Raw genomic sequence first — 22,439 nt, 5'->3', positions numbered from 1 at the left:
CAACGAGACGAGCAAGGGAAGCTATATCCTATAGCCTTCTTTTCAAAGAAGCTCGACAGACTACGTCTTAACTATCTAATCTATAACAAGGAACTACTTACGATTATCGAAGCTTTCAAGGAATAGCGACCATATCTTAGCGGCACGATCGAACCAGTATAAGTATATACAGATTACAAGAATCTATAGTACTTTACGACGATAAAGGAGCTTAACAGATAACAAATACGATAGGTAGAATTCCTTACGGAATTCAACTTCGAGATCCGCTATAAGAAAGGCAAAGAAAACGTATAAGCGGACGCTTTAAGCCGACAAACGGACTATATAGAAGGACAAACGGAAATAATACCACCGTTATTTAAGGAACGAAAAGACGGAACGCTACATCACGAAACGCAGACACCCGTAGAAGATGATCCACTCGACTCGTTCCTAGAATGCTACGCAATCTTTCGAGAAGAAAGGATCGACGAGGCATAGTATCAAGCAGTACCTAGACTAGTGGTACCTAGCGAAGTAGAAGAAAAAGATAAGAAACTCTAGTACCAAGGCAAAGCGTATATCTACGACAAAGACCAATAGCTACGAATGATTCGAGAACTTTACGAGTCGAAACTCGGAGGATACAAAGGAGTTACGAAGACTATCGCACAAGTTAGGAAACACTATAACTTTCTACAATTAACGGCACAAGTCAAGGAAGTCGTACGGAGCTACGACATCTGCAATCGAAGCAAGACGGCACGATACAAGCTATATAGGCTACTTTAGCTACTGCTAACAGCTAATAAACTATAGAGTTTAGTTACGATAGACTTTATCATGAAACTACTAGAATCTAAGGACACGGCTACAGGAGTGATTTATAATAGTATTCTTACTATAGTAGATCACCTGACTAAATAAGTATACTTCTTTCCCTATAAGGAGTCCTAGATAGCTAAATAGCTAGTAGACATGATCTATTAGCAAATTATATTAGTATACGCTTGGCTATAAGAATAGATTACCGACAGAGACACCAAGTTTATATCGAAGTTTTGGCAAGTGTTAATACAACGATTAGGCATTAATAGTAAACTATTAATAGCATATCACCTGTAGACTAATAGATAAACGGAACGACTAAACCAAGTTATCGAGCAATACCTCTATTCCTACGTCAACTACTAACAAGACGACTAGGTCATACTATTGCTAATAGTACAACTTGCTTACAATATAATACCAACGGAAACGACTAAAGTCATACCGTTCTTTACAAACTACGGATACGAAGCAGACCTTAGGCAAGGACTAGAGGTTACAATGCCAAGAGCAGCGGTCAAAGTAGAGCAGATATACGCACTACATAAGAAACTCAAAAAGGAACTTAAGTTTGTCAGAACTAGAATGAAGAACTACTATAATAAGCATAGGCTCGAGGGACCTCGCCTAGAGAGGGGAGACAAAGTTTATCTAATCGCACGAAACCTACGAACCAAACGACTAAGTACGAAGCTAGACTTTAAGAAGGTCAGACCTTTCGTTATCAAAGAACGAATTTCGACATCTAACTACCGACTATCGTTACCATCATCTATACGACTACGGACGAACGTTTTTTATATTTCACTTCTCGAACCAGCGCCAAAGAACGCCAAAATCGCCACAAACATCGAAGCGGAAGACGAAGAGGAAGAATAGGACGTCGAAGAAATTCTGGATTCACGTATTATTAACGGGGAACTATAGTACCTAGTCAAATGGCTTGATTTTAGACCAGAAGATAACTTATAAGAATTAGTCAAGAACCTAAACTACCTTAAGAAACTCGAGCGATTCTATTAGTAGAACCTAGATCGGCTAAAGACGAACCTAGGGCAAAATCGAAGACGGCACCCTAGTTAATAACGTTAACGCCACCGTTAAGCTATACATCTAGAATGGCCTCCGATTCCTATTGCTCTACCGCCTCTAATTCGTCTAGATTTGACAAACCCCGCGTAACTATATCTACCCCCTTCTCTACCAAAAACCCTCGTTACTTACGAACCCAAGTCAAACAGGCTAACGCCTTAGAAGCTTTATATTAGTATTCTCGTAGCAAGGCTTCGGCCTCTTTTTCTTTAGCCTTTAAATGACGTTACTTATGTATAATACGATCTACTACGCTACAATTAGCAACGTACCTCCGTAAGGGAACGAGAACCTACAAGAAGAAACTAGAACGCTAGAACCATTATAAGCACGACCCCAACGCACGCAAGCCTCATAGCGACGAGATTTTTCAATCATTTTACATACTCGGTTATACTCTATACAATAGGAACACGCCATCACTACAAACCCGTGATCAGAAATAAACTAAGCTAGACGCTTACGACGAATAGATACTTAGGACCTACATATGTTAGACGGCATGGTTGATAGCGCAAAGGATAACAAGGAACTAAAGAAGAAAACACGTACAAGGACCGTAAGGGATGTTAGCGCTATTTAAAACGGCCAAAAGAGGGCTTTCGGGTCGAAAGCCTTGAAGGAGGGGCATCGTGTCACGGAAATATACATGCAGATGCCGCCCGGGCCACCGGCACAGACAGACCAATCAAGCCAAAGGAACAGAAGGGCCAATCACAACATAAGAAGCGCTATAATCACTACGCTCACCAGTGATCAGGGTGATCACCACTATACGATCACTCACGATCACCGTGATCGGGAGTGATCACCAAGGTTATATATACATGTAGATAGTCACTCGTTCTGGTGGACTCTGGAGTTCACCAGTGATAGCAACGCAACACGCATTCCTCATATCATAGTACTCCTAACAGCATCGCACTACTATGAAGAGACAACTCTGTTGTTGTAAACCTTTTGGCTTCACCGAATCCCTCAGACGACTTGTACACTTGTCCCGCACCGTTTACCTTCGTCTGAACCCTTTCAGAAGAAGTCTGAGCCGGGTTCGTCACATCGCGTATTATACGTACCGGCAAGCCTCGTATAATATATCTTTAGCTTGGCCTATAATAAGAAGCATCACTTTAGAACTAATAAGATGATATACGACTTGTATAGCATCGTAATCGATAGAAAAACTAGGCGAGTAAAGGACTATATAAAACACTATCCTATTTGTTAAGTCAATACCACAGATTATAACCTTCCTATAGGCGATTACTAGCCAATCTGCCTATCGGATACACTACTAATGTAGGTAATCGCTATCGACTTTATAGTAGCGCTACCGTTAGTTATATCAGCCAGAACGCTATAGTACTTAGACGGGTATAATAAATTTAATTCGATAATAATAGTATCTTACAAGTCATCTAAATGAACGCTCCTTATACTAGGCCACTCTAGCTATATTACTACGAACTAGGGCTACGTACTGATGTAATAATTACTCCTATCTGACTAGGGAGTGCCGACGGCCATTATATCTAATTACGATCGTAAATTTACTTCTAAACTATAGATAGGTATATAGAAGGCACTAGGTACGAAGCTATTAATAATAACCATATACTACCTATAAGGAGACGGTCTTATAGAGCAAAAGAACCAGACTATAGAAATTGCTCTATGCTTCTTTATATATAAGAAACTAGATAACGATTAGACCACTATACTTCTATAGCTTTAGTAGCATTTAAATAGCTCCTATACTATATCTATTGGTATATCACTATACGAGCTACTATATAGTTTTAAACCTATAGGACCGTTAGAAGCGCTAACCATGCTATTATTAAATACAGTATAAGATATCCTAGTCCTACGCGAATATCTATACTAGGATACCTAGATAGTAATAGATTTTGTAGCAGCTTAAGCTAAACATAGGTATAATACTAGCTACTATAACATCGAGTTTAAGCTAGGCGACCAAGTATATTTATACCTATATTATGGTTACTATCTACTAGGGCGACTACCATATAAACTGTCCTAATAACGTATAGGCCTATTTAAGATCATTAAACGTATTAGCTATCTAGTATACTACTTATAATTACTACCTAATATAGATATATACCTAGTAATATCTATAGCCTATTTGTTACCTATACCTCCTAGAACCAACCTATATAACTATACTATACCACCTATTAGCCCTATTAAGGATAGCTATATTAATAGCAGACTAGAATCCAGTAACAAATACAAAGTCGAGTATATTTAGGACTATAAGCTTATACATAGTAGATATAAGTATCTTATCAAGTAAAAAGGACTCGGCTATAAATATAATATCTAGAAAACTAACTTCTAGCTATACTATATACATAAGATAGTAAACAAATACTAGGCTCATCAAGGAGGGTAACTAACCGCCTTAAAGACTTGCCTAGAGGCAGGCGTGGCTAGAAAAGCCGTATCGAAGACTCGCCCGGAGGCGGGCACGGGTAGAAAAGCCGCGTCAAAGACTCGCCCGGAGGTAGGCACGGCTAGAAAACACCTACGTAGAACGAGTACAGACGATATACAAGACACCATAGTAGTAGTATAATACCACTACTTTCAATTAGATATTTGATAAGGAAAGAGAGCTTAAATTAGGAGCTATTTAGAGCCTATAGTGTGAGCACTATGTTTTCTTTTCTAGGCGGGGGACTTGATATAGTACATGTCCGTGGACACGTCTATTATGTAAGGTTAGATTAGTAAGCCCTGTGGATGCCTGTAAATGGTGGGTTCTTTGTGCCCATCTTCTTCTTATATAGAACCACAGGGCTAGCAAATGTTGATAGAGGAGATCGATCTTTTGAACTATTTTGACTATTATAACCAGACCTCTATTAAGAGTAAACTGGTCAAATGAGCTGAGACTGTTAAGTTCCTATCTCCTATCTTGACACTGCATAGGCAGTTACTCTTTCATGGAGCATATTCCCATACTCATGATTATCAAGACAAGAACTAAGTTAATCTGATAGATCCATCATGATGAGTCTGAGGGCATTGTCTAAGGGCATATATCTAGCAAGGACTTTGTCCTATTAACTTTGCACCAAGCTAATCAAGACCAGCCTGGAAAAGAGTACAGCTAAGGAAGCGTAAAGTCTCAATTCTCATTTGCCGGAATAGAGGCCATATGGTGACCGGGCTGCCTCGTAGATTATCTTAGGTTTGTAATGAGGTACGTAGTTGCCGGAAGAGAAAGGTTGAGGCTGAATGGAGACAAACTGAATCGGGTTATATGAAAATGCAGCGATGACATCGACAAACCAGAGCATAATATGATGTATTCAGGAGTACGTTTTCGAAATTGGAGTACCCAGCACGAATTGATTTCTTCCTTTCTTATCTACTTTTTTTTTGCCCTGATCATCGTCTTCTACAATAGTTTGCCAGAGATTCAGGACGCTCGAGAATGGTACAAACCCTAACCCTTCTCTCGGCTGTTCCTCATGCCAATCGCTGCACATGCCGAAGAGTAACGGCAGGGGTCCAGATTAACTACCCCACACGACCCCAGCTTCGATGCGACCAGTTGTTTACCTGCAAGACTGAGCCGACGTCTCTCGAGGCAGCTGCTGCAGACCGCAGGTCCCGTCCGCGTATGCAATCGGACGGCGTGCCTGACCGCCTGAAGTTGATGCACACTGGTCAATTGAAGGCGGCCAATACCTCTGCAGGTTTTCCAAGGCCGCCTGCTCCAGTGCGAAGTACGGAGTAGTATCACGGAATCATTGGCAGGAAACGACTCGACGACGATTAATGCGATGGCGCAACCAAACGGAGCCTCGTCGCTCAGCCGCGCGAAGTCAACGCGCGCATCGGCAAACATCGGCAAGCCGTCCCAGAGTGCCTCGCGCGGGAATGCTCCGGGCGCCGTCCCCTCGACCACGACTTCTCACCAAACGACCTCGCCGACTGCCCGGTCTCATGTCTCCCTCTTTCTTGCCAACCTCCGCCTGCTCAATCTCGACCAGCACCCCGACTGGCCCGACATCAACGCGCTCACATTCAGCACGAAGGATCTGGCTCAAGGGCAGAAGAAGCGCATCCAATCGGTGGAGTGGGCCCTGTACCACCTCTTCAGACTGTGGGACCCCGACGAAGCACGCAACAAGCTGCAGCCCTTCTTTCCACCGCTCGATCAGGTCCAGTCGCTGAACCTCCGCGCCGCGTTGCTGAGGGGCTTAGAACAAGCAAAGAAGAATGGTGTTCTCGGCCGGGATGCCGTCGTGCGCAAGACCATGCTCGACGAATGCAAGGGCGAGCGGCTGGAGGAGGTGCTGGCCGTCTTCTCGTCGGCCGTCCTCAAAAAGGTGGTTGCCGAGCAGCAGCTGAATGGAGGGGGCCACCCTGCTCTTGCCCAGACTCTTGCTCTTGAGAATCGAGGGTACTCTGGTGACCGGACCGAGCTGGTGGCGCTCGTCATCGCACACAAGGCGTCGTTGCGCCGCATGCTGGACGAGAAGAACACGGATCGGGCACGGTTCCGGGAGTTCTCTGACTGGTTGGCGCTGAAAGAGAAGACGGTTGCCAGGAAGCGTGAGGAGGCTGAGGCTGCGAAGCGAAGCGGCCGGGAAAAGGTGGTAACCGACGAAGAGAAGCGCCAAGTCTGGGGCATAGTGCGAAATAACTGGGCTGGCAACGAACGATGGATGGAGGCGCTGCTCTACGGCGACAGCAAGTCCCACAAGGATGGAGTGCTCGCGACCCCGTATGACCGTGTTTGGAGACGGGTCCAAGAAGGACGGCTTGCCGAACTCGAGGACACATCTGCCGGCCTTCTGGAACGGTTGGAACACCGAGTCCAGGGGCAGCAAGCACGGCTGGAGAAGTGGCAAGGGTTTCGCCGGAGGCTGTTTGGAAAGACTGGGTCTGAGGCCGCGACAAAAGGGCAGAAACAGGAGCCTAAACACAAGGGCATCGATCTCGGCTTTCGAGAGCACGAGAGCCTCCGTCTCGACCGTCTGAGCCCAAGGAAGCTGCCGAGACCCTCACCCAAGCAGCTCGACAGCTACTACGAGGCGCTCATCGAAGGTCTCAGGTCGGATCTATCCAAGATCGGCTCAACCGCTCCGGCCATCCCCGCGTTCTTCCGCAGACCGCCGCCGCTGGAGCGACCAGAGCCGCCGACCGAGGATGCCGAGCCGGAATCCGAAGTAATATCCGACATCAGCGAGCTCGAGGAGGCACGGCCACCGCCGCGTCCGTCGCCCTCTCGCCGTGAACCGATCAAAGTGTCGGAAGAGCCAGCATTTGAACCGGTCCTACGGAAAGCCAAGACCTTTGATGACGAGCACGGATTCTTCGAGGATGAGCCCTTGACCCCATCTCGTCTCCAGAGATCAGCCACCGTCCAGCCTCAGTCGCCTTCCGCGAGACGGCGGCAGAGCCAAGACTCGCCGACGAAGGCTCCAGAGCAGCGGTTGAGTTCGGCACCAAAAGCTACCCGGCGCCCTTCACCGCCTCCGCCCCCGGCTCCTTCCCCTCCTCGAGTGGTGACGCCATCACCAGAGCCGCCACCTTCGCCCGAACAGGCGGTATCGCCAACGCAGCAGCTCGCGGATCAAATACTCGCTGCGGTTAGCGCCGCCTCCCCGCCTCCCGCCAAGAAACCGCGACACAGGCTCTCGCTGGCCGAACGCACTCGTCTCTCCATGACACGGGTCACGTCCCACGCGAACCTCCGCGTTCCGGAAGCGGACGAAGACGGGCTTGACGAGGCAGGGGGAGAAGCCGCTCCGGAGGCGGGTAATGGGAATCGTGGCGCTCTCGACCGCGCGCCGAGGTCAGTCGTCTCCTCCGTGGCCGAACCGTCAACGGCGGAACGCGAGGCGGGGGGGTATGAAGACCTGGTTGCTCGCACGAGGCGGAGCTTGGCCGGCTCTGAAGCGGCTAGACATAAAGCGCAGCTGGAACGGCGACGGTCGTTGAAAAAGGGGATGCAGAGGGGCGGCGCCGCCCCGTCGACACCGGCCGCGGCGGGGAGGAGAAGCAACTACTTCCGTGCCGTCAGTGAAGAGGAGGGCAATTCGACATTGCAGCTCGCCGAGGAGCTCTTGAATGGCGGGCGCGAGAATGATTACGAGGCGGTCTTTATGAGCCGCCCGAAGCTGAAGACTAGCCCGATCGGTACACCCGTGAGGGAATTCTGGGATTAAGCGACGCGTTTCATGAGTGAGCAATCGAGATACGACATGAGGATGAGGATTTGGAAGATTGCGGGTACGATATTCGATGTTATGGATAGACGTAACGGAAGAAAGCGCGGGTTCAAGACGGTACTGCAGCGCGATGGCTCACGTTCATACGACCAGCAATGATTAGGCAAGGATTCATATTTTTTTTGTATCGAGCAACTATAAGTACAATTGACACCATTTACCATGCGAACCAGTGTCTAGCCGGCATTGGTAGGTAGTTCACACATGATCTCCTCATCTTTCGTCCCTCCCCAACCACCCCCGTCTATACAACCGCACAGCCGCGTCTCCTTTACGCCTCTACCATCCCTGCGCCTTGAGCTCCATGACCCGGTTGATGGTAGCCCTGAAGCCATGCCTGAACCGCTCCTGCCACCTCTCGCGCTTGAGACGCTTCCGCTTCAGCGCGGGCCGCTCGTGGAACCTGGTCAGGCGGACGTGGGCCTTGATCTTGTTCTGGGACACGGCGCGATGCAGCAGGCGGAAGCCGCGGGCCAGGTCGACGTTGCCCTTGATCTGGATCGTGCGGCCGGTCGAGGGGCGCAGGCGCAGCTCGGGCTCCGACACGTCGTAGTGCTTGGGCAGGAACTCGTCCTCGCTCCACGTGCTCATCGTCTCGGTGGTGCCGGCGCTGCCGTCGCTCTTGCTGCCGCCGGCGCCCGTCGCCCGCTCCATGTCCGAGGTGATCTGCGTGGGCAGGTTGAACAGGTCGCCCGTGCCCGCGGAGGAGGAGGAGGAGGAGGAGGAGGTCGGCGCCCGCCCGGTGAGCGTCGTGTTGCGGAAGAGGGATGCGCCGCCGGAGCTGTTGTTGCCGCCGCTCCGTGCCTGCGGTGCGGCCCAGCTCTTCTGGGAGCCCTCCAGCATGTTGTTCTTGCGGATCGGCGGCCGCGGGGGCAAGGACGACGACGGGTTCTGGGACAGCGAAGCCTGGAGCTGGGCCACCCGGTACGCCGGGGAGCGACGGTTCACCGGGGTTTCGGACGGCGGCTGTTGGACGGGAGCGGCAGTGGCAGCGGCCTCGGACTGCTGTTTGTTATTTGTGCTGAACTGGTGGCGCTGGATGAGCACGCTCGAGGGGAACGGCCGCGTGCTGGCGAGGGACGGCCTCGTTGCTGCTGCCGCTGCCGAGCGGCAGACTGAGACGACCTGGCGGAACTCCATGATCCTGTTGAAGGAAACGGGCGAGGTCAATATTCAGACTGGGATTGCGCAGGCCATTTGACAGCGATGATAAGGGACGTACTCAATGGGTCATGGAAATGCCGGCGTTTCGGTCGTGATCGATGCAGCACCCGTTGTTTCCTGGCAAGCAACTACTTTTTGATTTTCCGAAGTCGCGCCTCCAGCTACGCTAGCCCGAGTTGCAAAGACCCACTCTGCGTACTCGGCGGGTCTGACAAAGGGCCTCGGTCACGTGCTGATAGCAACTGCCAGTGGATTCCAGGCCCGCTTTGGCAGATGGAACGTTCGCCGCGACTATCCAATCTTGTGAACTTTTGCTTGTCGCGATCGCGACCTGCTCGCCGTCATCCCCAACATCGGTTGTCGGCGCCTCGATTCAGCAGACAGCATCTGAACCAAGAAATCGGCAGATTTTTTTTTTTGGCTTCTTCCATCGCAATAGAAGCCTATAACTACCGCACGGTCACCCGCCGCCATGGCGTACAATCCCTACGGAGGTATGTCTAGCCTCGCATGTGTTCTCTTGCCGCAAAACTATCGGGCGTCCTTTTTAATAATGGTCAGTATCGCTAACATTAGTTGTCTACAAACAGTGCCTCCTTATGGAGCTCCTCCGGTTTACCCATCGTACCCTGGGGCGTCGCATCCGCCCGGGATGGCACCGCCACCGGGCCTAGGTATGTGAAGACACGAAGCGCTGTGCGGCTCTTTGCTCGGTTGCTTACCAGCTCTCTCGTCCAGGTCCTCCTCCAGGCATGTCCTCTGCCCCTGGAATGGCACCGCCTCCTGGTGTCCAGCCGCCCAATAGTGCCACACAAGCTAATCGACCAAGCGGCCTTCCTGCGTCCTTCCAGCCGCCACCGAATCTACCCAACATCAACTTCAACGCCCCGGTGATCCGCTTGGGCGCCAGCATGCCGCCGGCGAAAACCGGTTCGTCAATCAGTAGCGACCGCAAGGATTCGCACACCCCGACATCCGGCAGGCCCGGTCTTGGAGCCGACCGTGCGGATCAGTCGCGCGGCCAAACGAGGGAGAGCATGCAATCGTTGATTCCGCCCACCGCGGAGGAGCGGCTCCGAACAATCTTTGTCCACAAGATCCCGGAGGGTGTTGGCGGCGAGGCGGGCATCCAGCAGCTGCTCAGCACGGTCGGCAGGCTGCGGCGGTGGGATTCAGGACAGTCGCATCTGTCGGAGCACAAGGGGGCCCTGTTTGGGTTCGCACAGTACGAAGACCCCGAATCGCTAGCTGCTGCAGTCGAGTTACTCAAAGACATCGAGGTGCCCGTGAAGAAGCAATCCCCGACCGAGAACCCGCCCGCCGACGACGACGACGACAAGTTCGAAGGCATTGACAAGGAAAAGCTCAAGGTCGAGGTGGATCCGAGCACCATCAAGTATTTAGAGTCCTGGAAGGAAACGAGGCCATCCGACGACTCCGCGCTCGAGGCATGGATCAACGAGGCGAGAGCTGCGCTGAAGCAGTTCGTTCGCGACTTGTTCTACCCGCGCGTCGCTAGCGGCCGGGATGCCGAGGGCGACACCGCCATGGCTAACGGCTCGAATGGCCTAGGAGAGAACGTCGAGGTGATTAACATTCCCTTGGCTCCCGAAGACGAGCTGGCAGACATTCCGGCCGAGATGCGGGCGACCGTGGCTGCCGAGATTGCAGCTTTCCGGGAAAGGAGCAACAAGCGAGATTTGGAGCGTCTCCGGAAGGAGGAAGAGTTCGAAGAGATGGAACGTCAACGCAATGGCGCGCCCCGCAAGTCGCGTCTAGACTCCCCGCCGCCGAGCAACCCCAACATGGTTCCGCTAGCGCCCCGCGGTGCTCCGAATGCCCCGGCGGGTCCCAAGGGACAGGGCCGTGGCGTGGAGTTCGTCAACGGCGGCACGACCAACGGGCAACAGTTTCCGGACGACGATGACACGGATGCAGATGACGAGGAGCTTTACAATAGGGAGCTGGCAAAACAGCGGGCGGAGGACGAGAAGCTCTACCTAGAGGCCGAGCGGAAGTGGGTCAACCGTGAACGGCAGCGCGCAGCCGCTCTCGACAGAGAACGGGAACGCGAGCGGTCAGAGACAGAAGGTTTCGCCCGCAGGAGGGAGGAGCAGCTCGAGAGGGACAAGAATTGGGATGACGACCGCGAGGCATCGCGCAAGAGTCATCTCTACTACCGCGATCACGGCCAGTGGATCAGGGAACGGACTGCTTTCCGAGCAGCAGAGGCGGCCCGGGACGAGATGGACCGGCGCGCCGAGGAGGAGGAGCGGCGCAGGGCGGAGGCCGAGATGGAACATGCCAGAGACATGGCCGATTCCTTCCTGGAGCGGCAGGCCGCGGAAATGGAGAGGCAACCAGCAGCCCCTGCGGCACCGCAGCGCGTCACCATCTCCTTCGGTGCGGCGGCCCAGAAGGCGGCTCAGCGCACTGCGGCCCCACGTCGCACCGTGGCCGAGGTTGAAGGTCTGCTCGACGACGAGGAGCAAGACCAGACCACCAAGCGGCAGCTGGTGCCCATCAAGTTTGAGCCCATCGCTGACACCAAGGCCATGTCCGAGGAGGACATCCAGAACGCCGTGCGCGCGCTTGCGCACGAGATCCCGGTCGACCGGGAAGGCCTCTGGGCATGGGACGTCAAGTGGGACTATCTCGAGGAGTCGGTTATCCGCGAGAAGCTGCGGCCGTTTGTGGAGAAGAAGGTGGTCGAGTACCTGGGCGTGCAGGAGCAATTCTTGGTGGACGTTGTCGAGGAGCACCTGCGCAAGCACCAGAAGCCGGCCGAATTGGTGGAGACGCTCAGCGAAGCCCTGGACGAGGACGCTGAAGACATGGTCAAGAAGCTGTGGCGCATGGTCATCTTCTTCACCGAGAGCGAGAAGCGCGGGCTACCTGCGTGAGCGTGGGCTTGTTGCTCGGCCGGGACAAATCCACATCCATGCGTGTATTTTTTTTTTTTTTTAATGGAGGCGTTTCTGGCGCATCTGTTGGTCTTTTGCGTAATCCGTCACAGAATTCATTCACTATATAGGTTGCTGTTGGGACGGCACAGCTGGGGCAACGAGAGAGAAGGGGGCCATGCCATGCCAAGAACACCATTCTGTTTGCCTTTGTCTCTCCCCGGCCCCTAATAAACTTCATTTCCTTCCTTTTAAGTAGTGGAGTGTATGACGCAGTCTGAGGAGGCATCCGTGCTATACATACCTTGGTTAGGTACGAAGTTAGTCTGTTGAGCTCTAGAATCCGGAATTGGGGATCCGGGAAAGCCTCGGCCCCTCTTCGTTCCCTGGGAGCTACCCCAACCAAACGATGCTCTGCGGCAATGCAGGTGAGGGGAACCGCGTGGATTGCCCCTTTGGGTAATTGCCTAGGCATCCTCGGGGGAGGAGAGCTTGACGTGCACAACTTGTTGACTTTCCATTGGTATCGGGGCATTTAATACCGCCAGCTTATTAATCATAGGTAGCAGACAATTGTCTTGATTAATGCACAGCATTCTCCGCTCACCACGATCCTGAGCAACAACAATCGCCTCCGGTTTCATTCAACAAGACCAGCCACCGCCAGAGCTGAGCATTGAAAGAAACATATAACTAATTGCATAATTAACCATCAATTGTTGCCGTCAACTCCAGCCAGCCGTCATCACAACCACCAATCTTACCCGGGCCCGTTCTCACACATATTAATTAATTAAGCTCTCCCAGTTTGCGCAAATCAGCAGAAGCCAAGGGGGGAAAAAATGGCTCCCCCATCCACATCCGCCCTCTCCTCCCTCCCACCGCCCCCGCCAGTTCCCAACGTGCAGTTGTCGCTCCCATCCCCACACGTCCTGCTCGTCACTCTCGACCGCCCGCGCGCCCTCAACGCCATCCCCGCCGCCCAGAACCAGGCCATGGCCGCGCTCTGGGCCTGGTACGACGCCCAGCCGCAGCTGCGGTGCGCCGTCCTCACCGGCGGGGACGGCCGCGCGTTCTGCGCGGGCGCGGACCTGCGCGAGTGGGACCGGCGGCATACCGCTGACGAGAGCAACAACAACAACGAGAACAACACCGCGACCGACCGCCAGGCGGTGGACAAGGCCTGGGAGGCGGCGCGGGCCCGGGAGCCGTGGACGCGGGAGGGGTTCGGCGGGCTGTCGAACCGGGCGGGCAAGAAGCCGGTGATCGCGGCGGTGAACGGGCTGTGCCTGGGCGGCGGGATGGAGATGGTGGTCAACTGCGACCTGGTGGTGGCGGACGGCGCGCGGGCCCGCTTCGGGCTGCCCGAGGTCGGCAAGGGCGTCGTCGCGGTCGCGGGCGCGCTGCCCCGGCTGGTCCGCACCGTGGGCCGGCAGCGGGCGGCCGAGATGGCGCTGCTGGGGCGGATCGGCTACACGGCCGAGCAGATGCGCGACTGGGGCATCGTCAACTTCGTCGTCGGCGAGGGTAAGGCCGTCGAGGAGGCCGTCAAGATCGCCGAGGAGATCGCCAGCAACTCGCCCGACGCCGTCATCGCCTCCAGGGAGGGGCTGCGGCTCGGCTGGGAGCCCCTGGGCCCCCAGCTGGGGACCGAGGTGCTGGAGAAGGGCGTGTATGGCAGGATCGACGGCGGCGAGAACATGAAGGAGGGTCTCAGGAGCTTCGTCGAGAAGCGGAAGCCGGTTTGGAAGGATAGCAAGCTATGATCGGTATTTTCGCATTTGAACTGCTCTTTTCGTGTATCTCTGTTTAGACTATTAATTATATGTGCTGCGTCGGGATGTTTACCGTCGAACAAGAAGAGATTGTCTGATTACCTGTACCTAGCCAACTGTTCCCCACTCAGCTCGGTGTCTCTTGCACCAGACAGTATCTTATCGTGCATACAAACTAAACACAGACGTGGGCGTGGAGTGGTCTGCTTGTAACGAACGTCAATGGACGGGGCCGGCCCAGTTGGGGCGACAGAACCAGTTGCGAAACCTTTGGCTGAGGGGAAAGGGGAAGGAGGGCTAGACAAGACTCCGTACCCGTCGCTGGCAATTTATTACTTCCAGGCAGGTGAGCGACCCGTCTAGGCAGGCTAGAGGCAAGAGTAATTAATTAGACAGCAGAACATTTACCTTTATCCATCTGCAATATCTTGGTCAAATACGGAGACCTATTCAGCCGAATAATTAGTGCATCTTGTGTTCTTCATGCGAACGAGAATTTCTGTTGTGAGGAGGCGTTGGAGAGCTGTGGCAATGGAGAGGTATATAAGAAATGCTCAGGATAGACGTTCAAAAATGCAAAAATGGGGTAAGTTTTCGATCAATATATCTAATTAGGTATATTAATTAATCTGCATCATTAATCGAGCAGTATACTTAGAATCTACGTATCTTGAAGTATATAGTGCGCTGGTGCCAACCCTCCAAGGCACAGCTACACATGTCCCCAACCAAACCTCCGTCTGGTCAGGTGGAGAGGAGTGTCGGCTCTGAGTGTCTAGGGTATGCGAACGACTATCGCGTCGGCGGACATAACGGCACTTTGGTAACGATAGGTGGTAAGTGCGGTCAAAACGACATCGATGCCCCTCTGGGCAGATGGAAAACAGCCCACCTACGCGGGAAAGAAGAGGGTCTTCAAAGATAGAAAAGAATGACCATTGTATTTGTGAAACCATCTGTGATGTGTGTCTTCTGTATGGTTGGGCTTGGGATGCTTCCTGGTTGTCTGTCCAGATGGATAGCCATCCTGCGTCTGATATATATGAACCATCCGTACGAATCCGGAAAACCAAAAACGGGTCTACGTTCCCTCTGGTAACACTGAGAGCTCTCTACCCCAGTCTAGTATAGCTATCTATGCGCGCGTTATACGCATGTGGATGGTAGGTTAATATTATATGTTAAAGCTTTTTCGCTGGCTCTAAGGAGTGCCCAATTAGCTGTGAAATTTGGGGTGGTGTGGCCTCTGGCTTTCTGCAGCCAGAGGGACTTCAGCCCCCGGGCTGCTCCCACGTACTAAAACAAGCTCCGAAAGGAATGGCATTTTTCAAGATTGCCAGCATATCACCGAGCAGCGCGAAGAAGCCCAAGTTACCTTTCTTCACCCATCAGGGATAGGAGCGACGCAAGAACGGCATGCATGCCTCTTTGGAGACCCATCCTTTGGGCGATGGCACTTTGGCGAGGGGCTCAATGTTGTGGGTGATCTGTGGAGCGACCTTCACGAGAACTGTCACAACAGCAACGTCTACAGTAACCTGCAGCATTTCCACACAGCGGTGTCTCCGGCACAGCAGAACTCGACGGCCGAATTGGTCGATGGCCCCTTTTCACACCTCCAATCAATACCTCCAATCAATAATTACCAGATTATGGCCTCGACGGCTTGGACCACCTCGGACCTAAGGCTTCAAGCATGATGGGAAACTGCCCTTCCAAGCATAGGTAGCTCCGGCAGCATGCCCAGCACTTCGCTACCACCCGAGTTAGCTTAATTACAGACCTGTCATGGACACTGCGCCACAACTTTGGCAATCGGTTCATCCGGAGATAGCACCCGCGTTTACGAAAACCACGTCCCCTACCGGCCATGACAAAAGCAAATCGACACTGCGATTGTTCGCGTTCAGCATCGGTGGTCCTGGCATTGAGACTGTGCCACAACCTTGGTCAGATCCTTACGGGAACATGTACTGCTTTGGAGCTCAATCGTATTGTATACATAGAACCATCAGCCCAGCCAACTCTGACAGCATTGGCTCTAATTACATGGTCGCAAAATGGATTCGACATTCCTGATTTCGCCACCGACACGGCATCACGATCTCGACCAAATAATCTCGATAGCGCGTTCCTTTCGGGAGTTGAGTCATCCTCGCCGGATGCCAAAGTATGTTCCTGTCAGTTTGTCCCAGCCGCAAGACATCAGAGACTAACAAACACATAATTAACATAGACGAGAATTGCGCAAGGAAATCAAGCCAGAGATGTGCCCTGTCTGCGCAAAGGGGCACTCTTACATCAACGATGTTAAGAGAGACATAGCAGCCAATCATGCAGACGTCGCCGCCAAATACGGGGTGTCCACGGAGCGACATGTTTGCGAACAGTGCCAGAAGAATTACGCCAGGAAAGACCACCTCGTGCGCCATCAGAGAAAGTGTCGACGCGTCAGTCGCTGGCCAGCAATTGTACCTTCTTTGTGACAGGACCTTGCAGTCAGAGTTGGAGGTTGAGCGGTCCCAAGGTTTAACCGAATCTGGTCTAAAAATACAATTTTTGACAGAATGATTGAGGGGAGGAATGGGAGAACAAGAATTGTGGTGCTGATCTCTGACTGGTTTGATTTTCGTTCGCATCGGATTTATTCTCCTCAAGCGGGTTTCGGAGTAATTACTGGTGGTGTCACTGAAGCGATTGAGGGAGACACTGGGGTTTTTCGAGGCTATTTTTGACACATGACCGACGTTGGATAAGCGATGGCTTGATGACACGAATCGAGTCTGAGAAGCATCAGAATACTGTATAGTTCCTTGTATAGGTGAACTGTCAATTGCAGCCTTGAAGGATCGGGCCAGACTAGGCCTATTGTTCCGAAGAGCCTAAAAACACCTAAGTTCTCAAATTATCCCCCAGAGACGCCGCGATGCCGGGAGATCAACCAACCAGCAAACAAGGAGCCGGTTTCGAGGGAGGCTGGAGTTGCTGAGCCGTACCAGTGCAGGCAGACGCTCCTCAGCCAGGGCGAGAAGCGTGTAATGTTATATTCTGTGTGACACACCTGGCACGACGGAGTTATCTATATCAAATGCCTCTTTTTTTTACCAGTACTGGTTTCATTGATTCTTCAAATCTACAGAGGGCGGTGATAGAAAAAGAGGTCAATGGGTCTCAGTTTCCGTCACACTAACAGGGAATATTGCCACCGTGTAAAGACCCGTCGATGTACCGACGCAGCCAGCTAGGGTACGTTGCCTTATACTATACGTTTAAGATAGGTACCTACGCGCTTGCTGCTGCCCAGCTACTAGCCAGTGCTTAACGCTAGCTACGATAGCTATACTCAATTGATTAGCAATCTTATATAGAATACGTAGTATTAGAGCGTAGAAGATACTTTTAATATGTTAGGTGTCAATTATCAGACTAAGCGCAGGCGTATTTAGGGCGCGGCAAAAGAGTGACATCTGAGCTCGACCCTTGGTGGTACCTTGGAAGGACCGCTGATGTATGCGAAATTGCGACCTACTGGACCTCTTTTGTCATGACGCGGAGGACCTCATATCATCGAGTTTCCGGAGTAGGAAGTACTTTACCAGGTTGACTGCAATCCTAGGGCCTTGAGCCGGGCTTGTTCGAGTCTGTCGCGTGCGAAGTAGTTGCTCGCAGGTTAAGCCCTGTAATCCGAAGTGTAATTCAATGCCAAGCCGTTAGCGCCGGCACCCCACATCAACGCGAACGGGAACTCAAAAACGCCTTACTAAGTAACTAATGTTCTTGTGTGCCCCGCGTTTCTCGACGCGATCGCGAATTGATGAACATAATCTAACGCCAATAAAACACTTTGGGGTGCCTGCGCCGCGCATGCGAGACACCACCAGTAGCCAGCAACGAACATGATGAGGTGACATCCCACGCGAGTTGCCGCACCACGAATCGGAAAACAATGGCGCTTCCTCTGCCCCCGGGCCTAACTCCCGCCGAAGTGGCCTTCCTCGCAGAAATGGAACTCGTCACGGTCGTACCGCGCCAGCGACTCGACAGTATTGACCTGCTCAGCGTAAGCCTCAAGAACACATGGTTTTGAAACAAGAATAGAGAGGAGGGGGAAAAGGGGGGGGGGGGAGAGAAGAAATTGAGAAGGGACAGAGAGAGGGAGAGAGGGAGAGGTCGAGAAAAAAAGAGAAGAATAGGACATGTAAACTAACCGTTGGTTCTTTTCCGACTTGGACCAGGGCAAAACCCCCCCGCTCCGCCCGCCGCACCGAGCCGACCTGCCCCTCTGGCTGGCCCTCCTGCTCAAGAAGCAGCGCCGCGCCAACATCCTGCCCCCGGCCTGGCTGCACCCGGACTCGCTCCGGTCCATCCTCCTGCACGAGACCAAGGTCGACCCGGACGCCTTCTCCCCGCCCCCGCCCCCGCCCGCCCGCGCCGACCCGGCCCGCCCGGGCATGGTGGTGCCGCGTCGCCCGCAACAACAACAACAACAACAACAACAACAACAACAACAACAACAACATCAACAACGACAGGCGGGGAGCGGTGGCGGTGGCGACGTGACGCTCTCGGCGCCCTTCGTCGCCTCTTGCACCGCCGACGCCCCCGCCGGATATCTACCGTACCACTGGCTCGAGGTCGCCGAGGCGCTGCTGGCGCACGCGGGCGACGACGTGGCGGCAGCCCTGGGGGGCAGTGGTGGTGGTGGGACAACAACAACAGCAACATCGTCATCATCATCAGCGTCGACGTCATCCGCGGCCGGGGAGGTGAGGGGCCTGCTGCGGGACCTGGTGGAGGTGCGGGCGGCCAAGATGCGGAGCAGCGCCGCGCGGCTGGAAGGGTTCGGGGGCGGGCTGATGAGCCTGCGGGGCGTGGGCGCGATGGAGCTGGCCGAGAGCCGCGGGTTCGTCCTCGGCGTCGTCGACGGGGTGCGCAAGCTCGGGGCGACCACCGAGGCGGCCCGGCGGGAGGAGGAGGAGGAGGAGAGGATGGGCGAGGGGTTGGGGGGGGAGGGCGAGAGCGACGAGGAGATGGGGATCTGAGATTATATTCTCGAGATTCGGATCGGGGACGGAAGGAAAGCGGAACAGGAAGCACGGGGAGAAACGGGGAAGTGCGGACGGCTGGGTTGGGCTTGGGTTTGGAGAGTTCGCGAGAACTTTGCGTGCAAGATGGAGGAGTTGCATGCGCCGGAACGGAAGGGTGGAAGAAAACAAAAAAAGTTCCTACGCTTCAGCACTGCGGAAAGGTTTTACACTGCGGAGAGGTCTACAAGGGGAACCAATCAAGCCAAGCCTGCACCACATGAGAGCGAAAGAGGGAAACAAAGAAAAAAGCATTTCGAAGCTACTTCAGCGGCCGCAGGAAGGGGTGCGCCTCCGTGTTGAACACGTACTCGTCCAGGCTGATCACCTTGGGGTCGCTGAAGATGAGGTAGAAGTACTTGAGGGTCTCGGCCAGCCAGAACGACTCCATCGAGTCCGTTTGCTCCGGGGTATCCGGGGCGGTGACGTCGCGGACGGCCGCGTTGGCCAGCTCGGTGCTCGTCACCCTGTCGATGGCGGTAAACATGTCCCACGCCGCCTCCAGGAGGTCTTCCCGGCCCGTGACGCGGTAGAGCACAAAGATGCTCTCGATGGCTTCCGGCCGCAGGACGTAGGCCCGGTCGCTGATGGAGGTGAAGCCCTCGGGTAGCCGTTCCGTCTTGATGATGGCGTCGGCCTCGGCGTCGCTCCCCGCGGCGTCGGGGTCCTTCCCGGCCCTGCGGAGGACCTCGCGCTTCCAGGCGGCTTCGTCCCACCGGCACTCGTCGTCACCCGCCGCCGCTCCAGCAGGACAAGGCGCCATCGTGAAGGCCTCGGCCATGACGCCGTGGGGGAAGGCCCTGTAGGTCCAGATGCAGCCCTCGACGAGCTTCCTCGCGGGTTCCGCGTCCTCGTCGCGGCCGAAGAGGCGGGCGGCCAGCGCCATCATGCCGCCCCAGAAGCAGGCGAGATGCTGGCCCTGGGGCTCGAGCTCGATGCCGTGCTCCGTGGCGTGCGCGTTGCCGGCGACGAGGATGTCCTCGTCGGCGGGCGTCAGGGGGCGGAAGATGTTGTGCTTCATGGCGGCGTCGACCGCCTTCTCGTACATGCGCCGATAGACGGGCAGCCGGCCGCCCGTGAGCGCGGCCATCTTGGGCAGGTACTCGTACGCCGAGTCGGCCATGGAGCCGAGGGCGAAGACGGATCCGGAGTTGAAGACGGCCGTGTTGCCGTCGACCTCGAGCGGCCAGAGGCCCGGCAGGGCGGTCGAGTCCTGCTGGGCGGCCATGGCGTCGGCGACGCGCTGCACGGCGTCGAACCACTTGGGGTCGCCCGTCAGCATGGACAGGCGGGTGAACTCCATGGACAGGGTGGCGACCTCGGCGAGGAGGGCCTTCCCGGCCACCTGCTCGGCGCCCCGGGCGGCCGCGTGGAGGTCCCAGCGGGCGATGGGCATGCGGTTGGGGGTGTCGAAGGCCTTGTAGAGCATGTCGCCGACCTCGACGGCCTTGCGCAGCAGGCGCCCGTCGCCGCTCAGGTCGTAGGCGGACAGGAAGCCGCCGAGGTAGCGGATGTTGGTCTCGAACACGTTGAGCTCGGGCAGGTCGGTGCGGGTGAAGTTGATGGTCGCCGCCCTGGCGACCGCCTCGTCGAACTCGGGCCGGAGATTCATGATCCACAGCGTGTCGAGCGCGTCGACCAAGGTGGCGCCCCACCCGCCAAACCGGTTCTTGGTCCCGCCCGACAGGGGAGCCAGCTCGTCGGCGCCCCAGGCGAGCTCCCGGTACGACAGCCAGGCCTTGTGGAAGACGTCCCGGACGATCGCCCGGCGCTCCTGCCGCCGGGCCCGCGCGTCCGGGTCCTTCTCGACGGGGAACGTCGCTGCTTGTACCCGCGGGTACTGGACGGGCTTGCCGGTGGGCAGCGGGCGGACACGGGAGGGCGGGTAGTGGACGGGGAGCCTTGCCCAAAAGGTCGGCTCCTCGTCTCCGCTTGGTAGCCCTCCGAGGCCGCCGCTCAGCTTTGGCACCGTCGCTCCGCCCTCCGGCAAGTACGTCACCAGGAACAGCAGGATGGCGGCGGCGGGGAACAGGGCGAAGAAGCCCCTCCTCTTGGCGGAGAGCATTCTGTTGGATGATGGGGGCGATCGGTTGACCGGAGACGTGCAACAGACGCCCGGGCGCACATTCGCGGGATTCCGCCGAAGGGGATCTCTCTAAAAAGAAAACGATCGAGCCGAAACCAACCCTCCGGAGTGGCCGTACATACAATGATACTGTACGGACGTACAGTACATACATACATACATATACGTATGAACGAATACACTAGGTAAGCAGTAGTGTAACGAGTTCTCCGCCGGGCGGCGCTGTGATGCAAAAAGGTAATTAACGTTAACTAATTGTTTACTGCGGCTTTCCTGGCCACGGCCCGGAGCCTGTTCCTTGCCGAGTTACCCGACCATTACAGATCCCTCGAGAAGCCGGAAGCCGGAAGCCGGAGCCAGCTCCCCAGATTGGCTGGCTTGGGCCTCCCATGCCTCCATCACGTTACACCTAATTTATGGGCCTGCTAGGCTCAGCTCAGGGGCTGGCGCTGGGCTGGGCGTGGAAACTAACTAGCGGGCGGGCTGACTGAGTGTTCAAGTCTTGGCAACGCAGGGGTCTCCCCCCCCCATTCCGTTCGGCTTACAAGACGGGAACTGAGCGCATCCCCCTGTTTGATCCTGAGCGAGTTGGCACTCCCGAAAGTTCCCTAGCGTACGGCGGGATTCTGCTCTTCAGGGAGAAACAGAGTTAACGTAATCCATACCCTGCTCGCGCGGCTACCCTGCTCGCGCAGCCAAACCTCCACCCAAACCACCACCAAATTTACCCATGAACAGGAGAAACATCTAGGCAATAACAACAATTCCAATAGCTAAATAGCTAAATAGTATAGTTCAATTCAATCTGGTGATAATTTCCTTAGTATAACGTCTATCTATCTACTTGAACTTCGTATAGGAAGATGATCTTATAGGCATCGCCAATCCCCTTTATATACCCCTTCTAGCACTTGCCAAGAGGCTTATTATCGCCTTTTCTGGTAGCTATTTAAATCGCCGTTCTAATCGCTATTCGAATCGCTGTTCCAATCGCTGTTCTAATTGCCGTTCGAGCCGGTTAAGCCCTTTGAATCGCTATTCGAATCGCCGTTCGAATCGCTGTTCCAATCGCTGTTCCAATCACCGTTCGAGCCGTTCAAGCCGTTCAAATCGCTATTCGAATCGCCGTTCGAATCGCCGTTCGAATCGCCGTTCCAATCGCTGTTCCAATCGCCGTTCGAGCCGTTCAAGCCGTTCGAATCACTATTCGAATCGCCGTTCGAATCGCCGTTCGAATCGCTGTTCCAATC

At 54.3% G+C, this 22,439-nt stretch overlaps 6 protein-coding genes across 6 annotated transcripts; 4 read left to right on the top strand and 2 right to left on the bottom strand.

Annotated features, from left to right (window-relative positions):
- The first annotated feature begins 5,540 nt into the window (after positions 1-5,540).
- P884DRAFT_260485 (HAUS augmin-like complex subunit 6 N-terminus-domain-containing protein) lies at positions 5,541-8,301 on the top strand. Its single transcript, XM_069441458.1, has one exon. The coding sequence runs from the start codon at positions 5,721-5,723 to the stop codon at positions 8,112-8,114; it is 2,394 nt and encodes a 797-aa protein (XP_069297155.1). The 5' UTR covers positions 5,541-5,720; the 3' UTR covers positions 8,115-8,301.
- P884DRAFT_260484 (mitochondrial 37S ribosomal protein bS21m) lies at positions 8,272-9,416 on the bottom strand. Its single transcript, XM_069441457.1, has one exon. It carries the CDS (start codon positions 9,315-9,317, stop codon positions 8,457-8,459), a length of 861 nt encoding a protein of 286 aa, XP_069297154.1. The 5' UTR covers positions 9,318-9,416; the 3' UTR covers positions 8,272-8,456.
- A 280-nt stretch (positions 9,417-9,696) lies between these two features.
- Positions 9,697-12,643, top strand: P884DRAFT_225291 (uncharacterized protein). Its single transcript, XM_069439613.1, has 3 exons — positions 9,697-9,835; positions 9,932-10,015; positions 10,080-12,643. Exons 1-3 carry the CDS (start codon positions 9,814-9,816, stop codon positions 12,242-12,244), a joined length of 2,271 nt encoding a protein of 756 aa, XP_069297153.1. The 5' UTR covers positions 9,697-9,813; the 3' UTR covers positions 12,245-12,643.
- A 443-nt stretch (positions 12,644-13,086) lies between these two features.
- On the top strand, positions 13,087-14,010 carry P884DRAFT_270329 (ClpP/crotonase-like domain-containing protein; the record flags this gene model as incomplete). The annotated part of the gene is made up of 1 exon (XM_069442334.1): positions 13,087-14,010. One exon carries the CDS (start codon positions 13,087-13,089, stop codon positions 14,008-14,010), a length of 924 nt encoding a protein of 307 aa, XP_069297152.1.
- Positions 14,011-16,256: 2,246 nt separating this feature from the next.
- Positions 16,257-16,451, top strand: P884DRAFT_177073 (uncharacterized protein; the record flags this gene model as incomplete). Its single annotated transcript, XM_069437324.1, has 1 exon — positions 16,257-16,451. A coding segment is annotated over one exon (195 nt), but the record flags the coding sequence as incomplete, so codon positions are not given.
- A 2,886-nt stretch (positions 16,452-19,337) lies between these two features.
- P884DRAFT_260480 (glycoside hydrolase family 47 protein) lies at positions 19,338-21,374 on the bottom strand. The gene has a single exon (XM_069441456.1). It carries the CDS (start codon positions 21,166-21,168, stop codon positions 19,366-19,368), a length of 1,803 nt encoding a protein of 600 aa, XP_069297150.1. The 5' UTR covers positions 21,169-21,374; the 3' UTR covers positions 19,338-19,365.
- Between the last annotated feature and the right edge of the window lie 1,065 nt (positions 21,375-22,439).

This window comes from Thermothelomyces heterothallicus, assembly GCF_042370625.1.
Source record: "Thermothelomyces heterothallicus CBS 202.75 unplaced genomic scaffold P884_scaffold_13, whole genome shotgun sequence".
Classification (NCBI taxonomy): Eukaryota; Fungi; Ascomycota; class Sordariomycetes; order Sordariales; family Chaetomiaceae; genus Thermothelomyces; species Thermothelomyces heterothallicus.
This window is presented reverse-complemented; position numbering and strand designations above follow the sequence as displayed.